We start from the raw sequence: 17,869 nt of genomic DNA on the forward strand, positions 1-17,869 counted from the left end.
TTTAAAATAAAAAATTATTAGACAATATATCATTAAATAACAAATATTTGATAATATTTGATAATATATTTAAATATACACATAATAGTATATAATGAGATATATATGTATTAAAATAAATTTTTTATTTTTACATTATTATATAATTTGAAATACGCCTTAATATATAATGCAACGTAATTTAATCTATAGTTTAAAAAAATATGATATGTATTTTTTATATATTTGTTAATCTTTAAAATAAAGTAAATATAAAGAAATAAAATTTTATTATGCATGAATATAATGAAGAAGAACAATTCAATGAAGCTGATGAAACTGAGACAAAGTATATACATATATATAATTTATGTATACGTATATGTTTTATAAAAATATATATATATATATATTTATTATATAATTAATTATATTTTGTTTAATGATTTATGCAAATTCTAATTCTATGATATTACTTACAGATTAAAAATGTGTGAAGAACAATCATTATTTCATTGTGAACTATCTAAAAATATTCATAAATTATATATTTCAAATAATGAAAAAGAGGAAGATGATGACAATGATAATTTAGATAATGACGATTTTAGTTGGAATGAAGATCTTGTTCAAAATGGAACTGCTTCAAAAAATATTATCAAAAATATTCAAACTCAAAATATTAATGCACAAAATATATCTGATAAAATTACTAATTATCAACCATTAGATAAATTATTTCGTCGTTATGCTAATAAAATTAATATTGAAAAATATGAAGGTCCTATTTTACCAGGACATGCAGCAAATCTTCTTATTGAAAATGATAAGCGTGTGGAAAAAGATAGGTTTAGAACAAAAGACAAACATGATCGTGCAACTGTTGAACAAGTTTTAGATCCTCGTACAAGAATGATACTATTTAAACTTTTAAATCAGGGTATAATTGCAGAAATTAATGGCTGTATTTCAACTGGAAAAGAAGCTAATGTTTATCATGCAATATCAAAAACAGGAATAGAATTTGCAATAAAAATATATAAAACATCAATTTTACATTTTAAGGATAGAGATAAATATGTCACTGGAGAATTTCGTTTTCGTCATGGATATTGTCGTCATAATCCACGAAAGATGGTACGAACATGGGCAGAGAAAGAATTTAGAAATTTAATACGTCTTCAACAAGGAGATGTAAATGCTCCAAAACCAATTTTACTACGTAGTCATGTACTATTAATGGATTTCATAGGTACTAATGGTTGGCCATCATCAAAATTAAAAGATGTTGTTTTAACTGCTTCTAAACTAAGAAAATTATATAGAGAATGTATTGAAATAATGTGGAAACTATATAATAAATGTAAACTTGTTCATGCTGATTTAAGTGAATATAATATGTTATATCATGATGGATCTATTATAATAATAGATGTATCACAAGCAGTTGAACATGATCATCCTATGGCACTTGAATTTCTTAGAAAAGATTGTACAAATATAACTGGTAATTAATGATAAAAATTTTTTATGATAATATTATTAGATGCTTCAAAGATCTTAAAATTAATAAACAATATAATTCAATTTTTTTATAGAATTTTTTAAGAAAAATGAAGTAGCTGTGATGACTGTGAAGACATTATTTAATTTTATAACAGATCCAACAATAACTGAAGAGAATATGGATAAGTGTTTAGATATAATATCAGAACAAATAACACAGCAAAGTGATCAATGTATTGATCCTGAACAACAAATAGAAGAACAAGTATTTAAACAAATTTATATTCCACAAAATTTAAGTCAGGTAATGTAAAAGTATACATATAAGTATATAAATCACTATTTAATTATCTATAGATATCTAATAGATATCTAATTATATTATATATATTATATATACAATATATTTTATATATATATATATATATATATATATATATATATATATATATATTATGTCAAGTTTAAAGTTTTGATTATTTACTCAAATCAACAGATATTGAGAGACTTATTCAATTTAAAATGCTTCTTGAAATATTATATCTAAGTATTAATAATTCAAAAATTTGAATTATTAATAATTTATAATTCAAATTTAATTTTAAAATTTAAATCTTTAGATATTTTTATTCTAATAAGAGTTGCATATTCAACTTAAAATAAATATTAAATAAGTATCTGAATATTCAAGAGTATAATAAGAATTCTAATCAAATTTCATAAGTATAATTTTAATAAAATGTTTAGGTGATTGATATTGAGCGTGATATTAAACTTGCAAAAACTGGAAAAGGAGATTTGATATATAAAACTCTTGTTGGTTTAAAGTCAGATTTATCTGAACCTATTGATACTCCTGAAATTCTTAATGAAAGATCTAAAAAATTAAATAATATAGAAGAAAAAGATAATTTATCTGAAAAAAGTAGTAATTCTGAAGATAGTGAAGAAAATATACAAAATGAATCAAAGTTTGTTAATTCAGCTCGACCTCGATATGAAAGTCCAGATAGTAAAAAGGTAAGATAATATAATCGTTTATATAATATACTTATATGTGATATTATATGTGAAATATATATTTAAATATATTTTTAATTATAGGCACGAAAAAAAGCAGTAAAAGAACAACAGGCTGAAAAAAGAAAAACTAAAATAAAAAAGCATATTAAAAAAAGAAAAGAAAAAGTATTAAAAAAGAAATAATTTAAATATTATTAGAAAATATTTTCAAAAATTTGAAATTGAATAATAAAATATATTATTAATTAATTTGATGTTTTGTATTTTAATTATAAAAAATTAAAAAAAATAGAAATATGTTTATCTTACAATTGCTAATAAAATTAAGAATATTCTATTCTTTGTATTTTATTATATATTAAATAAAATATATATATAATATAAATAATTTAAAAAATTTAAGTTTTAATTTTTTTTCTTTGTTTTCAAGAATTTATCTTCAATATCTATCTTATTTATAATTATAATAGAATTTTTTATATTTATAAACGATTTATATTAAATGATTAATTAATTTTAATTAATAATTAAATTTATATCACAGACAAAATCAAATATGAAATAAACTATTTAAAATAATTATATAATATTTATAATTAAAATCTGATTAATATAGCGGCTTAAAAGATAAGTACATTAAATTTTATATAATTTCCATATCTATATATATTATATTATCCTAATACAAAATCATATTTGGTCGAAAATTTTTACAGAAATTCAGTCGAAAATGTCAATTTTTCTTATCGATAATATCGCATGTGACTCAAAAATGGTAACAATGGTTCGGAAGCACTCGAAATATGTAACAAAAATGCACGGAATTATAGATCAATTTTATATTTAGTCTGTATTTATACCATTAAAAAAATAAAACCTTCTAAGAAATGCTTTTGAAATAAAAAAAGGATAATGGAAAACTATTTTGGTATTAAAATTTTATTATTTTTTACATTATAATATTAATAAAATGTGTTATTCATTTTGATTTATCCTATCAGTTAATGCTAAAATAATAAAGGAATATGAACAATTTCTTACAACTGGTTGTTTGAAATTCGATACATTACTTCAAGGTGGTATAACTAATCGTGGGATTACACAAATTTATGGAGCTGCAAGTACAGGAAAAACACAATTAGCTTTACAATTATGTCTAACAGTTCAATTACCTAAAACAGATGGTGGTCTTGCTGCTGGTATTTTACAAATTGAATTTATAAGATTATAAGCATTTTATATTTTTTTAATATATATTTTTTCTTCAAACATATTTAATAATTAATATAGGTGCAATATATATTTGTACTGAATCTATATTTCCATCAAGAAGATTACAAGAATTGATACAAAAATTGGAAATTACCAAAAAACATGGAATAAATGGTGACTTAGTATTTGTAGAACATATTTCTACTATTGTAAGTATTATTATTTTTATTAATTTATATATTATTATTAAATTAATTTAATTGTTAATATTATATTTAGTTTTTTATTTTTATAGGAGGAATTGGAGATATGTTTGCTTCATAGAATTCCAACATTAATATCTGTGCAAAAGATAGGATTAATAGTTATAGATTCAATTGCTGCTCCATATAGAGTAGAAGATTGGAAAGATAAATCTAATAATAGAGCAAAAAGTTTAAGAATAATTGGACAACAATTACACAAGTTATGTAAAAATAATATTTGTGTTGTTTGTATCAATCAGGTAAAAAAAATATGATTATGTAATAATTAATTAATAAGTAATTATATAATTGCACAAATATTTTACAAAGAATATATATATGTAGGTAACAACAGATGTATATAGTAATGTACTTAATGATAATTTAAATGTACGACCAACATTAGGAACAACATGGTCAAGTATGATAACTACTTCTATACAATTTTATAGAATAGATTCTTTAAGATATGCCTGCATTAAATTATCATCAAATTTACCAGAACTAATTATTTCATTTGAAATACAAGGATGTGGGATTAAAGCATTAGATTGAATAAAATAAGTTGAAGTAAATTTTTAATGTTGTATTTAATTGCATAAGTTTGGAAATATCAGAAAATACATTTTCATCTAATATTCTAGCAATATATGTTGGAGACCATTGATTTCTTGGATCAGAAGCTACAAATGGATCCATACTTCTTATATCTAAATTTTCAATATCATTATTTAATATCAACCTTTAAAAAATTATAAAATAAAATATTTTAAAATATAAATAAACATATATTTTTTTTATATCTTTTTCTATATATATAAAATACCTGAAGGAATGTAAAAATGTTCTATAAGGTTCTATATCTTTTCGTTCACTATATGTATAATCACCAATTACAGTATGACCAATATATGAACAATGTACTCTTAGTTGATGTCTTCTACCTGTATTAGGACATAATAATACTTTAGTAGCTGGCTTTCCATTTCTAAAACCTCTTTCTAATACCATAAGAATTGTATAAGATTTTTTCGGTTTTTCACAAAATATGCTATCACTAATACACATTTTATGATTTCCTTTCTTTTCTCTAATATCAATTCCTAAAAAAATAATGTTATTGTCAATAAATAAATAAATAGATATTATATGATATTATCGATTTGATTACCAATTGCTTTATTTATAATAAGATAAGGTTCATTAATATGTCCATGAAGTAATGCTAAATAAAATTTTTTAGCTGTTCTTGCTTCAAATGCATTAGAAGCAATTTGAGCTGCTTTTTTATTTAATGCAATACATATTACACCACTTGTCACATAATCTAATCTATGTACAAAATGAAATTCATGAAATAATTTTGGATTTACTAATTTTGGTACAATTTTTTTTAATTCAAATTGCAGTGTATCCTAAAAATTTTTAAAATTAATAAATATTATTTTTAATTTAAAAACATTTTTATCATACTTTTTTTTCATGATTATTACTATTAATATACATATCATATGGTTTAGAAACTACCAAAAAATTTTTACTATGATATAATATATCTACATCATTTTTGTATTTAATTTGAATAAAATATTTTACATATAATTTTAAAAATATTTTTTTTATATATAACATTTGTATTAATTTAGAAATGAAGGTAGTGCAATTGTACAATATTTTATTTATATCCATTTTGTATACTATTATAATTTTCGTTTTTGTTATAAAATTATAACATCATTGCTTCTGTGTTTTATAAAAGCAAACAAAATATATATAAATTATAAACAAAGCATATTATATATTCTTTGAAAATCGTTATGTATTAACCGAAGAAATAAACATTGTCTACTATATTTTGTATAATTTTACACAATTTTCCACTTTTATATTGGCTGTCTGTTTTCTATTTTAAATTTTGTTAATAACTTCATATTGATTGCGATAAGTGATGTAATAATAATTTTTAATAAATAATAATTTTAAATAAATTTATCAAATTTAAAATATTTTATTTAATTTTTGAAAAGAATTTTAATAATTATGATATTTTAAATATTTATTGTGAAAAATATATTTTAAACAATTTAAAAACATATCAGAGGGCAGCACTTACTTGGGTTTTCAGATTTGGATGCAAACCGTTTGAAAGCAATTTGTACTATGGGAGAAAGTTTTATCGTGGAGTTCGTTATAAATAACGGTATTTCTAATTTCATTTTAATTGAATACTGTTTATTAATTGTTTTAGTGATTATTAAAAAACGTTTTGTATTACCTTCTAAAAATGTTTCGATCGAAAAAAGATGTTGATCGACATGTAAAAGATATTTTTATTAAACTTAAAAGTTCAGAGGAGGTAAGGTTATTTTTCAAGAAAAAAATCCATATTATTAAACATTATCTAAATAATCTTTGTTAATTTTTTATATTATATATAATAATTTTTTAAAATTATAATTTTGATTTTAAATGAATTTTATATGCATATTAATTTTTTATTTTTTTAAATTTGTATTTAATGTCAAGTGTATAGTATTAAAGACCTTGACTTGATTGTGAAAAGAATAAATATATGCATATGCATTAACCTCTATAATAATTCAGCTGCTTTTTAAGAATATTTTAAAAACGAAATAGAAAAAAAATTATTATTATTTTGCAGAACAAATTTTTATTTTATATTCCTTTAAAAAATATTATTTTTCCAAATAATTAAATATTTTATTAATAGTTAATGTTTATTTATACTAACATCTATCTTCATTTATTTTTGTTTTTATATTTATGATTAAATTAATTAATATAAAAATTTAATGTATTATTAATTTTATATATATCTGAGATTTCTATTTTAATTTCAAGAAAAAACTTCGATGTTATAATATTGCAAAATTATATTATCAAGTTGGAGACAATGAATCTGCAAAGAAGTATGTCTCTAATTATTTAGAAATAAGAGATAAATCTGCGGGGGCTCATAAATTATTAGGACAAGCTCTTGAAGGTTTGGGACAAAAGGAAGCAGCCTTTACACAATATAAAATATCTCTTGAATTAGAACCAAAGCAAGATGATCTTCTTTTAAAGGGTATAATTTATTTTAAATATTTTATATTTATTTTATTTTATATTTTATTTAAATAATATTTTTTAGTATGTGAGCTATTATCAAATATGGATATCAATATAGCAAATGATAAAATAAAACATTTAGTAGAAAGAGCTGATAAAAAATTTCCACATCATCCAATAGTTTTTGAGTTAAAGGAAAAATTAATAACTTTAGAAAAACCAAATAGTAATGATGATGATTTAGAAAAACTTATCATATGTATGTAATACATTTTTCATTTTAGATTTATATTATTTCATATAATTTGATAAAGTTTATTTGTTTCAACAAAATTATTTTTAGCTGAATTATCAGTAAGACAAACAGATGTGAACTTACAAGTTAAGTTGCTCAAGCACTATATAGGAAATCATAGACTTGAAGATGCATATAATAAAGCTGCTGGAATAGAAGCAACACATAGTCATAGAAATAATATCATTTGGTATCAATCATTAAGCGAATTACTTATGAAATGTAAAGAAAATAAACAATCAGATTGGACATTTTGGATATTTTATATTTCGGTGTTAGAAAGATATGCAGCACTTTGCCTTAAAGAACAGGGTAACATTATTAAAAAAAGTATAACTGATGTTACACAAGCAGTATTTAAGTAAGTATGTATGTGATAAGAATTTTATTTATTGTATGTATTTAATATTATTGAAGTAAAATATTTTTTTATATTGCAGTTTTGATCAAAGTTTATTTGAATTTAAATCAAAAAATTTTTCTAATCATCCTGCTTTTATTGAACACATGTTATTACATATGTGGGGTCAGTTACATTTTCATTTAGCATGTTTAATTTTACGAAAAATTAAAGCTGGAGAAGATAGTTGGTCTGAAGCAGGAAGATTATGTGGACCTCTTTTGTTGACTGCATTACATGTAACACCTATAGATCCTACTGCTGTATGGACTATGCATTTGAAGGACAGACTAAAGAATCAAACACATGTATGGTACAGAGAAGGATCATATAGGTGTAGCCAGGCTGGTCATGTACTTCAAGATTATGCTCGAGATAATACTAAAAAATTGCTAGATAAAATTGATAAATTTTGTACAAGTTCATGGCGAGAACGAATATATCAAAGAATCTTTATTGGACGATTATATCAAGATGGTAAAAAAACATCATTTTTTACAAACTCTTCAATTTCAAATCCACCTTTACGTCTATGTTCGTATAACGAACTAAAACGATTTGATGAAATATCCGAAGAAGCATGGCCAGATTCATTACATCATCAAGTTTGGCTTGGTTTAAGAACTCGGCCTCAAGGTTTACAAAATAAAGATAATGGACTTCATCCAAATCAAACATCACATATCTTTTGTGAATTACAATTTTCTGTTTATAATTTGCATCAAGCAGCTCCTGATAGTTTAAGTCGTCTTGATATTGATGCATTTTTAAATGCTGCTATCTGCACTTCTTCAATAATTGAAGAACAACATGGTGGACTTTTGAATCCTGAAAAATTACCTACATTGCCAGCAGATCTTACTAATACACTTTGTACTTGTGCACAAGAACAGTGGTGGTCATATGCTTATAAAGTATATTCTATGGATAAACAAAAGCCACTTGATGATGATCTTGGAGAATTGAGATTAGAACTACAAAGAGGTTTAGAAGTAGTTCGTTGTTTAGGAAATCATGGATTACATCCTGTTCTTTTAGTTCATTTAGCAAGAATATTTCATCATAGGGCAGAAACACTAAAAGAAATAAATCAAGAAAATAATGATATAGCATATTTAGAAGCACGATCTGAAATGTATTGGTCAGCTGCAATTCCGCTTCTCGAAAGATTACAAAATAATCAAGTTATTCGTGTAACTAATTCCAAATTTTTTAATTATCAAGGAAAGGATATGAATAATGCGGAATTAATTAAAGCTTTAGAAGAAGGTAAATTGCTTTTAGCTCAACGATTCGTACGTAGTAAACAATATGAAAAAGCGATAAATGCTCTACAAGCATTGAAGTGCCCAGAAGCATCATTTCAACAAGGTCAAATGTATGAAAAACTTGCAGATGAAATTATAAGTTCTATACCTAAAGAAAATTTAACATCTGAAATGAGATCACAACATATAATTATGCTTTCAAAAGCAAGAGAATGTTTCTATTTAACATTGGATCGCTTACGTAGTCCAGAAACAAATCCAAAACATCCTTTGAATTCTGAACTTTCTACATATATTGCTGATATTGAAAATAAATTGAAAAGAATTGATCCAGATCTATCACGAGGTGATTTAAGTAGAAATGAGTGCGATGGTATGTCGGATGAAAGTTATTCATCTGCTCATAGTGCTGTTGATCAAGCAGTTACAAAAATAGCATTACCAACATTAACAGGATTAAATGCTTCAGTTAATGTTTTGAGTACACCACAAAAAAATATTCATCGTACACCAAAACAATCTAGTACTCCTTATAAATTACAACATCAAGATATATTGGATTTGTCACGGAATCGTTCTGAAGCACGTCCAAGTCCTGAAAGACTTGATGCTCAGATTCGTGCCATAAATCAAATGATTCATTCAAAAGATAATATGATACAGTCGATAGCAGAGCAAACTAAAACTATATTGGAATTAAATAAAACGGTAATGGAAATAGTGGAAAGACTTGCAAAAGAAATGACAGAATTACGAAAAGAAATTCAGAAACAACGTACTCAAACAGTTAATGTTAATCCTAATTTAGAAGAAGATTTATGTATTTTAAGTGAAGATGATTATAATGATTTGAATTATAATGCAAATCAATCAGGTGCATCTTCAATATCTGGAAATATGTTTCAATCTTCTCACAGACACCCATATTCTCATTTAGTATATCCTTCAGCTACTTTTCAAGGATATTATCCAACAGGAATGTCATTTAATGATCCAAATGCACAAGCTATTCCTTCTTTATATCCTCCAAATATTTATTCAATGCCGGTTTTATATCCTAATACAAGATCAAAAATACCAGAAAATATTCTTCAACAAAGTTTGTTTATGCCACCAACAAATCAACCATTGCAAATTCCATTGCAAAAACTAGAAACATCTAAACCAGAGCCAATCATAAAAGATGCTCCTGTAAATAAAATTCCACCAGTAAATGTTGCCATTACCACTTCTGATACACTTCCAACTACAGTACCAATTGTACAACCAACACTTAGTGTAACAATTCCTCCACAATTCAGACAAGGAAGTTCTTCTACACCAGTCACTACAGAACAATCTGCTCCACATTGTTATCAAATTTCTATGCCTTCTCAAGCCACTATACCAACAACAGTAAACTTACCACCTTTATCAAATACTTTTACAACTACTCCAGCAAATCTTTCTACATCAGAAACGTCAAAACAAAACACTACTATTTGTTCAACTGGATCTTCAAATAGTTCAGATCATGAACATGATCCAATACCAGATTTTGTTCCTGTTATACCATTACCTGCAGAAGTTAAAGTTACTACTGGAGAAGAAGGGCAAGAAACACTATTTTGTGCAAGAGCTAAACTTTATCGTTTTGTAGATAATGAATGGAAAGAACGTGGTATAGGTAATGTTAAATTACTAAAGAATGAAGAAGGAAAAGTTCGTTTACTTATGCGCAGGGAACAAGTATTAAAAGTATGTGCAAATCATTATCTTGTACCAGATATGGAATTAACTGCTAAATCAAATAATGAAAAGGCATGGTTTTGGGTTGCACATGACTTTGCAGATGGAGAATTAAAATTAGAAAAGTTTTGTATTAGATTCAAAACTGTGGAAGAAGGTATTTCCTTCAAGGAACATTTTGATAAAGCTAAAACAAGTCTTACTTTTGAAAAAATAAAAGTTGAAAATGCTGATAAAACATCAAATAAAGACAATATTGCAATAAGTAAAAAAACAGAAAAAACAAAAACAGAACAGAAAATTACAGAACAAACATCATTATTTATTTCTGGACAAACTATTCAAAAACCTATTGATGTTACGGCATCTACAGATTCTATTATATCAGAAAAATTACAAAATAATATAACTCCAACAGTTATTGGTGGATTTTCATTTTCATCAACACCAATTATTCAAAAAGCAATTACTACAGAATCTTCAAAAATTTCTTCTAAATCAGAAATTAGTCCTTTTGCTGGTTTCACATTTAATAAAACTGTTACAAATGCAGAAAACTTTATAACTACAACACAAAAAAGCACGACCATAGGAACAACAACCGCATCACAGTTTACATTTTCATTTACAAAAACAAATACACCCTTACAATCAGCAACTACAACAGTATCAACAGTACCAAGTAATATTCATAGCACATCGATTTCGTCTTCTCAACTTAACAATACTACTGGTACTAATGAAAATATTTCTGCTAATACTTCTCAGTTTTCACTTAGAAGACCTCATGCTCCTGCACCAGGTGCAACTGTTTCAACATCTACTATTGCTGGTGTTCAAAATACAGAGAAGTCTGCTTTACAAACTGAATATGAAGAAGTTTTATTTAATGCAAAAATTAATCTTCAATATTATAACAATGATAATAAACAATGGGAAAATAGAGCTATTGGACAAATGAAGATTTTATGGAATTCAAAAACAAATAAAATTCGTTTATTAATGATAGACGAAAATAATTTAAAAATTTTTTATAATTACAATGTTTTTGCTAAAATGTTATTTACTTATAAAAGTAATAGTACAGTAGTCAATTGGAATATACATTGTGGATCAGATAATAAAACAGGAATGTTTGCAGCAACATTTAAAACTTCCAATCAGGCATCTCAATTTTACAATATAATTACCAGTAACCAACAAAAAATGATAAAAGATTGTATTATCGCTGAAAATTTAACAAAATTAGAAACTATTCAAGTTGTACAAACACACAAATCAGAAAATTCTTTATCTGAAATGTTTAAACCAGCAGAAGGTTCATGGGAATGTAATGGTTGTTACATAAGAAACAGCGTATCAGATGTAAAATGTATAGCTTGCGAAAAATCACGTTTTTCTGAATCTGATGAATCGATTATTTCAAACATTCCTTCTAATCAAATATCTCTTTCGCAAATGTCCAAACCATCTGCTGGTTCATGGAAATGTAAATGTTGTAATATATTTAACGCAGCTGAAAGTAATTATTGTGTTACATGTGATTCACCAAAAGATCCGTCTCTTCCACCAAAACCAAAAATTGATGGTTTTCAGATAAATTCAAATTCTTCTGGTATTACATCTACATTTACTTTTGGTATTCCACAAGATACTAAAAAGGATACAAATGTATTTTCATTTCGTTTACCTACCTCTAATGATGTTTCTAAATCTGCATCTTCAGTAGCTACAAAATCTGATGCAAAAACAGATGTATCAAATGCAAAATTTGTTTTTGGAACACCAGGAAAATCGTTTGGATTCAATTTTGTAACTAAGTCATCTCCAACAAAATCTGGTGGCGAAGAAAATAGCGAGGAGGAAGTAGTGGAAAGTGATGATATTCATTTTTCACCAACAATTCCATTACCAGATAAAATCGAAGTTAAAACAGGCGAAGAAGAAGAAGAAGTTCTTTATAGTCATAGAGCAAAATTATTTAGATATAATAAACCTGCAAATGAATGGAAAGAACGTGGTATAGGAGATATAAAATTATTACGACATAACGAAACAGGCAAGCTGAGACTAGTAATGAGACGAGAACAAATATTAAAGTTATGTTTAAATCATTTCGTACTTCCAAATTTTGAATTAAATTCGAAAGATGAAAGAACATGGATATGGAATGCTGCTGATTATAGTGAAGGAGAAATAGAACCTACTCTTTTTGCATGTCGCTTTAAAACATCTGACATTGCAAATAATTTTAAAGAAATAATTGACGAATCAAAAAAAGCACTTCCACCTATTGAAAAAAGTGATACAAAAGAAACAGAAACATTTACCGAAGTATCTTCTATACAAGATATTGAAGTTGTATATGAAATGAAAGTAACACCCGAAGAAAAACAAGCTGCATTAAAATTACAACTTCCAGAAAATTTTTATGCATACAAACAAAAACCAGATTGTCCTGGATGTAGAGGTTGTAAAGAATCAAAGCTATCATTATTCACTGATGAAAGTTCTGAAAAAACATCAAAGATATCTGCAGAGGATCAAAAATCTCTAACTACTACATCTACAATGCAATTCCTTCCAAAATCTACTACATTCAGCACTGCATCTAATGAAGTTACAACTGTTCAAACACCTATTTCAAGTACTAGTACAATTGTGTCTTCTATTTTTAAACCTAGCTTATATGGTACAAATACATTACAATTTACAACAAATTCTATTTCTACAACTACATCAACTATATCTTTCGGAAATGTTGATTCTATTACATCAAATGATAAAAAAACAGGATTTTCTTTTATAATGCCTCAAATTTCGTCTAATGAAATACAGAAATCTATGACAGATAAACAAAATATATCAATATCTGAAAATTTAAAAATTTGTAGTCCTATTACTTCACAAACACAAGTATCAACTACTTGTACTACATCTTTTTCATTTATGACATCAACATCTACAATACCCACATCATCTATATTTGGAATGACTAAATTAGACAATACAGGAAAAAATATTTTTGGTGGAATATCAAAAAAAGATTCTTCTACATTACTTAAACCTAGTTCCATTAATGTTTGTACAAATTCCGAATTAGTATTTTCAAATAATTTCAATACTCAACCAAAAACTATTACAAATACTACAATTGCATCTGTACTTGGTAATGCTACACCTATTTTTGGATCTTCTGCATTAAAAGCTAATTCAGAAAACACAAACACGGGTTCACTTGAAGTATCTGTCAAATCTACCAATTCAGTATTTCCTAATACATCTGTACCATTTTCATATAATTTATTTTCTGGTGCACGTACAAATACATCATCTTTTACAATTTCAAATCCTGTGACAACTAATGCTTTTGAAACAATAACACCTACAACAAGTGACACTCAAAAAGAGAGTGATGTTGCTTTTCTTCCAATGACGGATTTATCTTTTTCAACTCTAGCAGCTAAAAGTTCTCAATCAGCATTTAAAATAGGTATATTTTTTTATATCATCATTTTTATAAAATTTAAAAATTTTAAAAAATATATACTAATAAAATTATTATATATATATATATTTCTTTTTCATAGATCCAAATTTTTCCTTTGCTGGAGCTGGAACAGCTGTATTTGGTTCAAAATCAAATACAATTACTAATAAATGTACAGAAAAATCAAAAGAAATTACAGAAAAAAAAGATGAGGATGAAGAAGATGATCAAGTTGATGAAAATGATCATGATTATGATCCTCATTTCGAGCCTATTATACCTATGCCTGATATCGTTGAAGTACATACTGGAGAAGAAGAAGAAGAAAAAAGTATAACTTAAAATAATTACATATAAAAAAAAAATAAATGTATTTTTAATTGATTATATATTTATTTCAGTATTTGGTGAAAGAGCTAAATTATACAGATACGATTCTGACACGCGTGAGTGGAAAGAAAGAGGTGTTGGAGAAATGAAAATCTTACATCATGCAAAATATGATCGTTACAGATTATTATTACGTCGAGATCAGGTTTATAAAGTAGTATGTAATTTTTTACTTACTCCAGACATCACCTTTAGTAGACTTCGCACGTCGGATCGTGCTTGGATGTGGGCAGGCATGAATCATGCTGAAGAACAACCATGTTTAGAGAGCTTATCAGTTAAATTTAAATCTCCAGTACTGGCAACAAAATTCAAGGATACAATTGACAAAATTCAACAAACACTAAGTGAAAGCCGTAAGGAATAAGATGAAAGTCTCTTGTTTATAATGCTTTCCTTAGTTTATAACCCTTGCTTTTGGCTGCATGGTACATGTATATCTGTTATGTGTTATATGCATACAAAATATGTATTATTTTGTTATTAAGTTAGCTTTATTTATACTCATAAAATATAATACTATTTAAGAAAACTACAATTAAGAATTAAGTTTTGAGAGACGATCGTAAAGAGATCAATTCTAAAAAATTTATTGTTATTTTAATAATTTTGTTCCAAAAATATTTTTGATATATTATGTATTATAAATTTAATTGTGATATGTGTGATTTTATGAAATCATATTTAATTTCACTTTTTATATTTCTAATCAAAAAAAAAAGCGCAAGACATAATATATAACTATGACTATTTTACATTTTATAATAAATAAAGTTTCATTACTAAGTCAATGTATATTTTATTAATGAGCGTGAATTTTTTTTCTATTAATGATTTTTGAATATGATTTATATTAATAACATATCTTGTACAAGTACATGCTTTAGTATTATAATACTGAATAAAATGGTATGATATGAAACATAATTTGAATTTTGTTCATCAATTAAAATAAAAATTTGCCTCTAATTTAAATATATTAAATTAAAGCATATCAAAAAATATATATGTATATTATTTTATATATTCTTATAATTTTATAACATAATTACATTATATTATCTTTTTGCTTGCTTATATTAATTATTAAAATTGCAATTGAAATAAAGATTATATTTTTTATATAAATATAGGAGAAAAAAATGTAAAAGATAGTCCAGTAATAGAAGAACATGGAGATGAAGAAAATGAAGATGAAGAATGTGAGGAAGTAGGTGAAGTAGATGATGTAAAAGAAGAAGATGAAGATGATGATGATGATGATGATGAAGATGATGATGATGAAGATGATGATGATGATGATGATGATGATGATAATGATGACGATGATGATGATGATGATGATGATGATGATCAAAACTCCATTACTTTTGAAAAAAGAGCAACTTTGCTCACTAGGACAAATAAAGACAGTCAATGGGAGCCTGTAGCATTAGGAAATTTAATTATTTATTATGATTCTAATATCTTTGGTGAAAGAATAATATTAAAAGCAGATAAAACAGATGAAATTGTAAGCAATACAATTATTAGTATGAATACTAAAATGGAGGTAAAAATATATAAATATAATATTAAATCATAATTTAATTGATATCAAATTAACTAACACTAATTCTTTTTTTATTAAGGTTAATGAAAAAGAATGTGTTTGGACAGCAATCGATTATGCTTTAACACCACCAACAAAACGTACTTTATGTGCCGTTTTTTCATCAGTTCATGTCGCACGGGAAATGCACAAACATTTTCAAGAAGTAAGTAAAAGTCTGATATAGAGTATGAAAAGATTATAAAAATTAATTATTGATTTTAATAGGGAGTAGAATATGCATACCAAGCAGATATCAGCGAACCATTTTATGAAGAATAAAATAAAGCGATTCCTCATTTTTCTTATAAGAAAGTATTGTATCTCTTATTCTCCTGTAAACATATAAATCATATTTAATTTTAATTTAATTTTAATTTATAAGATAAATAATTTCAATTCCATCTATTTTTATAGGTGTAATTATGTAATAAATAATTGTACAAATTATTTAAGAATTTACGAGCAAGTAAATTTTCATCAATTTTGATGCATTATAAAAATTTCTTGTTTTAATAGATCAAAATACTTGATTAATATAATAATTGTATATCTAACAATAAATTCGAATTTAACATGTGATATAGAACTTTATTGATATTTATAAAATTATTTATTACAATAAACGTGCGTACATATCTTAAGATTTAATTTCTTTTAATACTCCTCAAAAATGAAATTAAATGAATCTATAGTAATAAATAACAAATTAAATTCCTTTTTAAGATATTTATTATTATTGTAATCAGTTATATTTTTGAATGTATTTCATAATTTACTTTTAAAATATATTATAAATAATATATAAAATAATATTGTATACTTAATAAAATAATTTGTTATTAACAGGATTGGGATAAGATTTTTTTTCTTTTTTCATCAAAATTTTAATATTATAATAATCTAATTTTGATTTGATCATAAAAACTGTAATTATTAATGAAATACATTTTGCTCATAAATAAAAGAATTTAGTAACATCATCTCGTAAACGAAAGTTTCGATTTATTAGTAGAAACAGAAAAAAATATTTGTCATTATAGAAAACAAAAGCAACATTACACAAAAAAGAGAAATATGACAATTTTGATTATGCAGATTAATTCTCTCACTGTCGGAAACGTAACATTGAAAATTAATTATTAATTTTTTATTAAAAATTTTTGCATTATATAATAAAATTTGCATAAACTTGCAAAATTTTAAGCTTCAAAACTAAAAAATAATTTGCTTATGTAAATTTTAACAGGAAATAATTAATTAATTATTTATCAATAATTATCATAAAGATTATTTTAATTGCAAATTGTCAATTTATAATGGAATAAACAACCAATTTATTCACTTAAATAATAACAAAATTATAAATAAAAATTATATGTGAATATAATAAAAAAAATATGTAAAATGCATATATTATATTTAAAAGTAAATTTCATAATAATGAATTTAATAATAAGCATAATAAGTATTTCTTCATGGAATGTGTGATATAAAATATAAAACAACCTTTAGACTGAAATTATGATAATAGAAATATCAACTTCATATCTATCATTTTAACTTAAGTAATGTCAATAATTCAAGAATTATTTTATATTTTATTTCTATATTTTTTGAACTCATAGAATATTTAAACTTAATGGAGTTGAGATTGAAATATTTTAAGC

General features: G+C 24.6%; 4 protein-coding genes across 12 annotated transcripts; 3 read left to right on the top strand and 1 right to left on the bottom strand.

Moving 5' to 3' along the window:
- Window positions 1-112: 112 nt before the first annotated feature.
- Window positions 113-2,905, top strand: RIOK1 (RIO kinase 1). Its single transcript, XM_003697314.4, has 5 exons — window positions 113-328; window positions 462-1,486; window positions 1,578-1,789; window positions 2,233-2,505; window positions 2,590-2,905. Exons 1-5 carry the CDS (start codon window positions 273-275, stop codon window positions 2,689-2,691), a joined length of 1,668 nt encoding a protein of 555 aa, XP_003697362.2. The 5' UTR covers window positions 113-272; the 3' UTR covers window positions 2,692-2,905.
- Window positions 2,906-3,093: 188 nt separating this feature from the next.
- LOC100864731 (DNA repair protein XRCC3) lies at window positions 3,094-4,750 on the top strand. 3 transcript variants are annotated; one of them, XM_086916205.1, is made up of 7 exons: window positions 3,182-3,436; window positions 3,510-3,707; window positions 3,799-3,929; window positions 4,016-4,225; window positions 4,311-4,386; window positions 4,468-4,535; window positions 4,610-4,750. In XM_086916205.1, exons 1-6 carry the CDS (start codon window positions 3,421-3,423, stop codon window positions 4,518-4,520), a joined length of 684 nt encoding a protein of 227 aa, XP_086772331.1. In that variant the 5' UTR covers window positions 3,182-3,420; the 3' UTR covers window positions 4,521-4,535; window positions 4,610-4,750. The 3 variants fall into 3 exon arrangements, with proteins under 3 accessions (XP_086772330.1, XP_086772331.1, XP_031774839.1); XM_086916204.1 differs by having other exon boundaries at window positions 3,094-3,436; window positions 4,311-4,535; XM_031918979.2 differs by having other exon boundaries at window positions 3,190-3,436; window positions 3,585-3,707; window positions 4,311-4,535.
- On the bottom strand, window positions 4,512-5,903 carry LOC100866823 (pseudouridylate synthase RPUSD1). Of its 5 annotated transcripts, none has more exons than XM_031918977.2 (4): window positions 5,439-5,903; window positions 5,137-5,380; window positions 4,792-5,068; window positions 4,512-4,707 (listed from the first exon to the last, which is right to left on the bottom strand). In XM_031918977.2, exons 1-4 carry the CDS (start codon window positions 5,652-5,654, stop codon window positions 4,512-4,514), a joined length of 933 nt encoding a protein of 310 aa, XP_031774837.1. In that variant the 5' UTR covers window positions 5,655-5,903. The 5 variants fall into 5 exon arrangements, with proteins under 5 accessions (XP_031774837.1, XP_086772326.1, XP_086772328.1 ...); XM_086916200.1 differs by having other exon boundaries at window positions 5,493-5,894; XM_086916202.1 differs by having other exon boundaries at window positions 5,459-5,836.
- Window positions 5,904-6,080: 177 nt separating this feature from the next.
- LOC100866705 (E3 SUMO-protein ligase RanBP2) lies at window positions 6,081-17,050 on the top strand. 3 transcript variants are annotated; one of them, XM_086916206.1, is made up of 11 exons: window positions 6,081-6,321; window positions 6,828-7,053; window positions 7,120-7,296; window positions 7,381-7,693; window positions 7,773-14,221; window positions 14,319-14,549; window positions 14,620-14,964; window positions 15,742-16,160; window positions 16,240-16,365; window positions 16,428-16,514; window positions 16,617-16,843. In XM_086916206.1, exons 1-10 carry the CDS (start codon window positions 6,250-6,252, stop codon window positions 16,479-16,481), a joined length of 8,412 nt encoding a protein of 2,803 aa, XP_086772332.1. In that variant the 5' UTR covers window positions 6,081-6,249; the 3' UTR covers window positions 16,482-16,514; window positions 16,617-16,843. The 3 variants fall into 3 exon arrangements, with proteins under 3 accessions (XP_086772332.1, XP_086772333.1, XP_012346991.2); XM_086916207.1 differs by having other exon boundaries at window positions 16,428-16,510; XM_012491537.3 differs by having other exon boundaries at window positions 16,428-17,050.
- The last annotated feature ends 819 nt before the right edge of the window (window positions 17,051-17,869 follow it).

The sequence above is a fragment of the Apis florea genome, unplaced genomic scaffold (genome assembly GCF_048593485.1).
Source record: "Apis florea isolate Af1SG1 unplaced genomic scaffold, ASM4859348v1 contig_3802_pilon, whole genome shotgun sequence".
Lineage (NCBI taxonomy): Eukaryota > Metazoa > Arthropoda > Insecta > Hymenoptera > Apidae > Apis > Apis florea.

What these genes read in the sequence shown, in the direction of transcription:
- RIOK1 (XM_003697314.4), top strand. Translation starts at nt 273, where the DNA reads ATGCATGAATATAATGAAGAAGAACAATTCAATGAAGCTGATGAAACT. An exon ending in GCTGATGAAACTGAGACAAA is followed by an intron (nt 329 to 461) that starts GTATATACATAT and finishes TATTACTTACAG; the next exon opens with ATTAAAAATGTGTGAAGAAC. An exon ending in AGATTGTACAAATATAACTG is followed by an intron (nt 1,487 to 1,577) that starts GTAATTAATGAT and finishes ATTTTTTTATAG; the next exon opens with AATTTTTTAAGAAAAATGAA.
- LOC100864731 (XM_086916204.1), top strand. An exon ending in AGATGGTGGTCTTGCTGCTG is followed by an intron (nt 3,708 to 3,798) that starts GTATTTTACAAA and finishes TAATTAATATAG; the next exon opens with GTGCAATATATATTTGTACT. An exon ending in TAGAACATATTTCTACTATT is followed by an intron (nt 3,930 to 4,015) that starts GTAAGTATTATT and finishes TTATTTTTATAG; the next exon opens with GAGGAATTGGAGATATGTTT.
- LOC100866823 (XM_031918977.2), bottom strand. Translation starts at nt 5,654, where the DNA reads ATGGATATAAATAAAATATTGTACAATTGCACTACCTTCATTTCTAAA. An exon ending in TATTATAAATAAAGCAATTG is followed by an intron (nt 5,069 to 5,136) that starts GTAATCAAATCG and finishes TTATTTTTTTAG; the next exon opens with GAATTGATATTAGAGAAAAG. An exon ending in ACATTTTTACATTCCTTCAG is followed by an intron (nt 4,708 to 4,791) that starts GTATTTTATATA and finishes AATTTTTTAAAG; the next exon opens with GTTGATATTAAATAATGATA.
- LOC100866705 (XM_012491537.3), top strand. Translation starts at nt 6,250, where the DNA reads ATGTTTCGATCGAAAAAAGATGTTGATCGACATGTAAAAGATATTTTT. An exon ending in AGATGATCTTCTTTTAAAGG is followed by an intron (nt 7,054 to 7,119) that starts GTATAATTTATT and finishes AATATTTTTTAG; the next exon opens with TATGTGAGCTATTATCAAAT. An exon ending in TCAATCAGCATTTAAAATAG is followed by an intron (nt 14,222 to 14,318) that starts GTATATTTTTTT and finishes TCTTTTTCATAG; the next exon opens with ATCCAAATTTTTCCTTTGCT.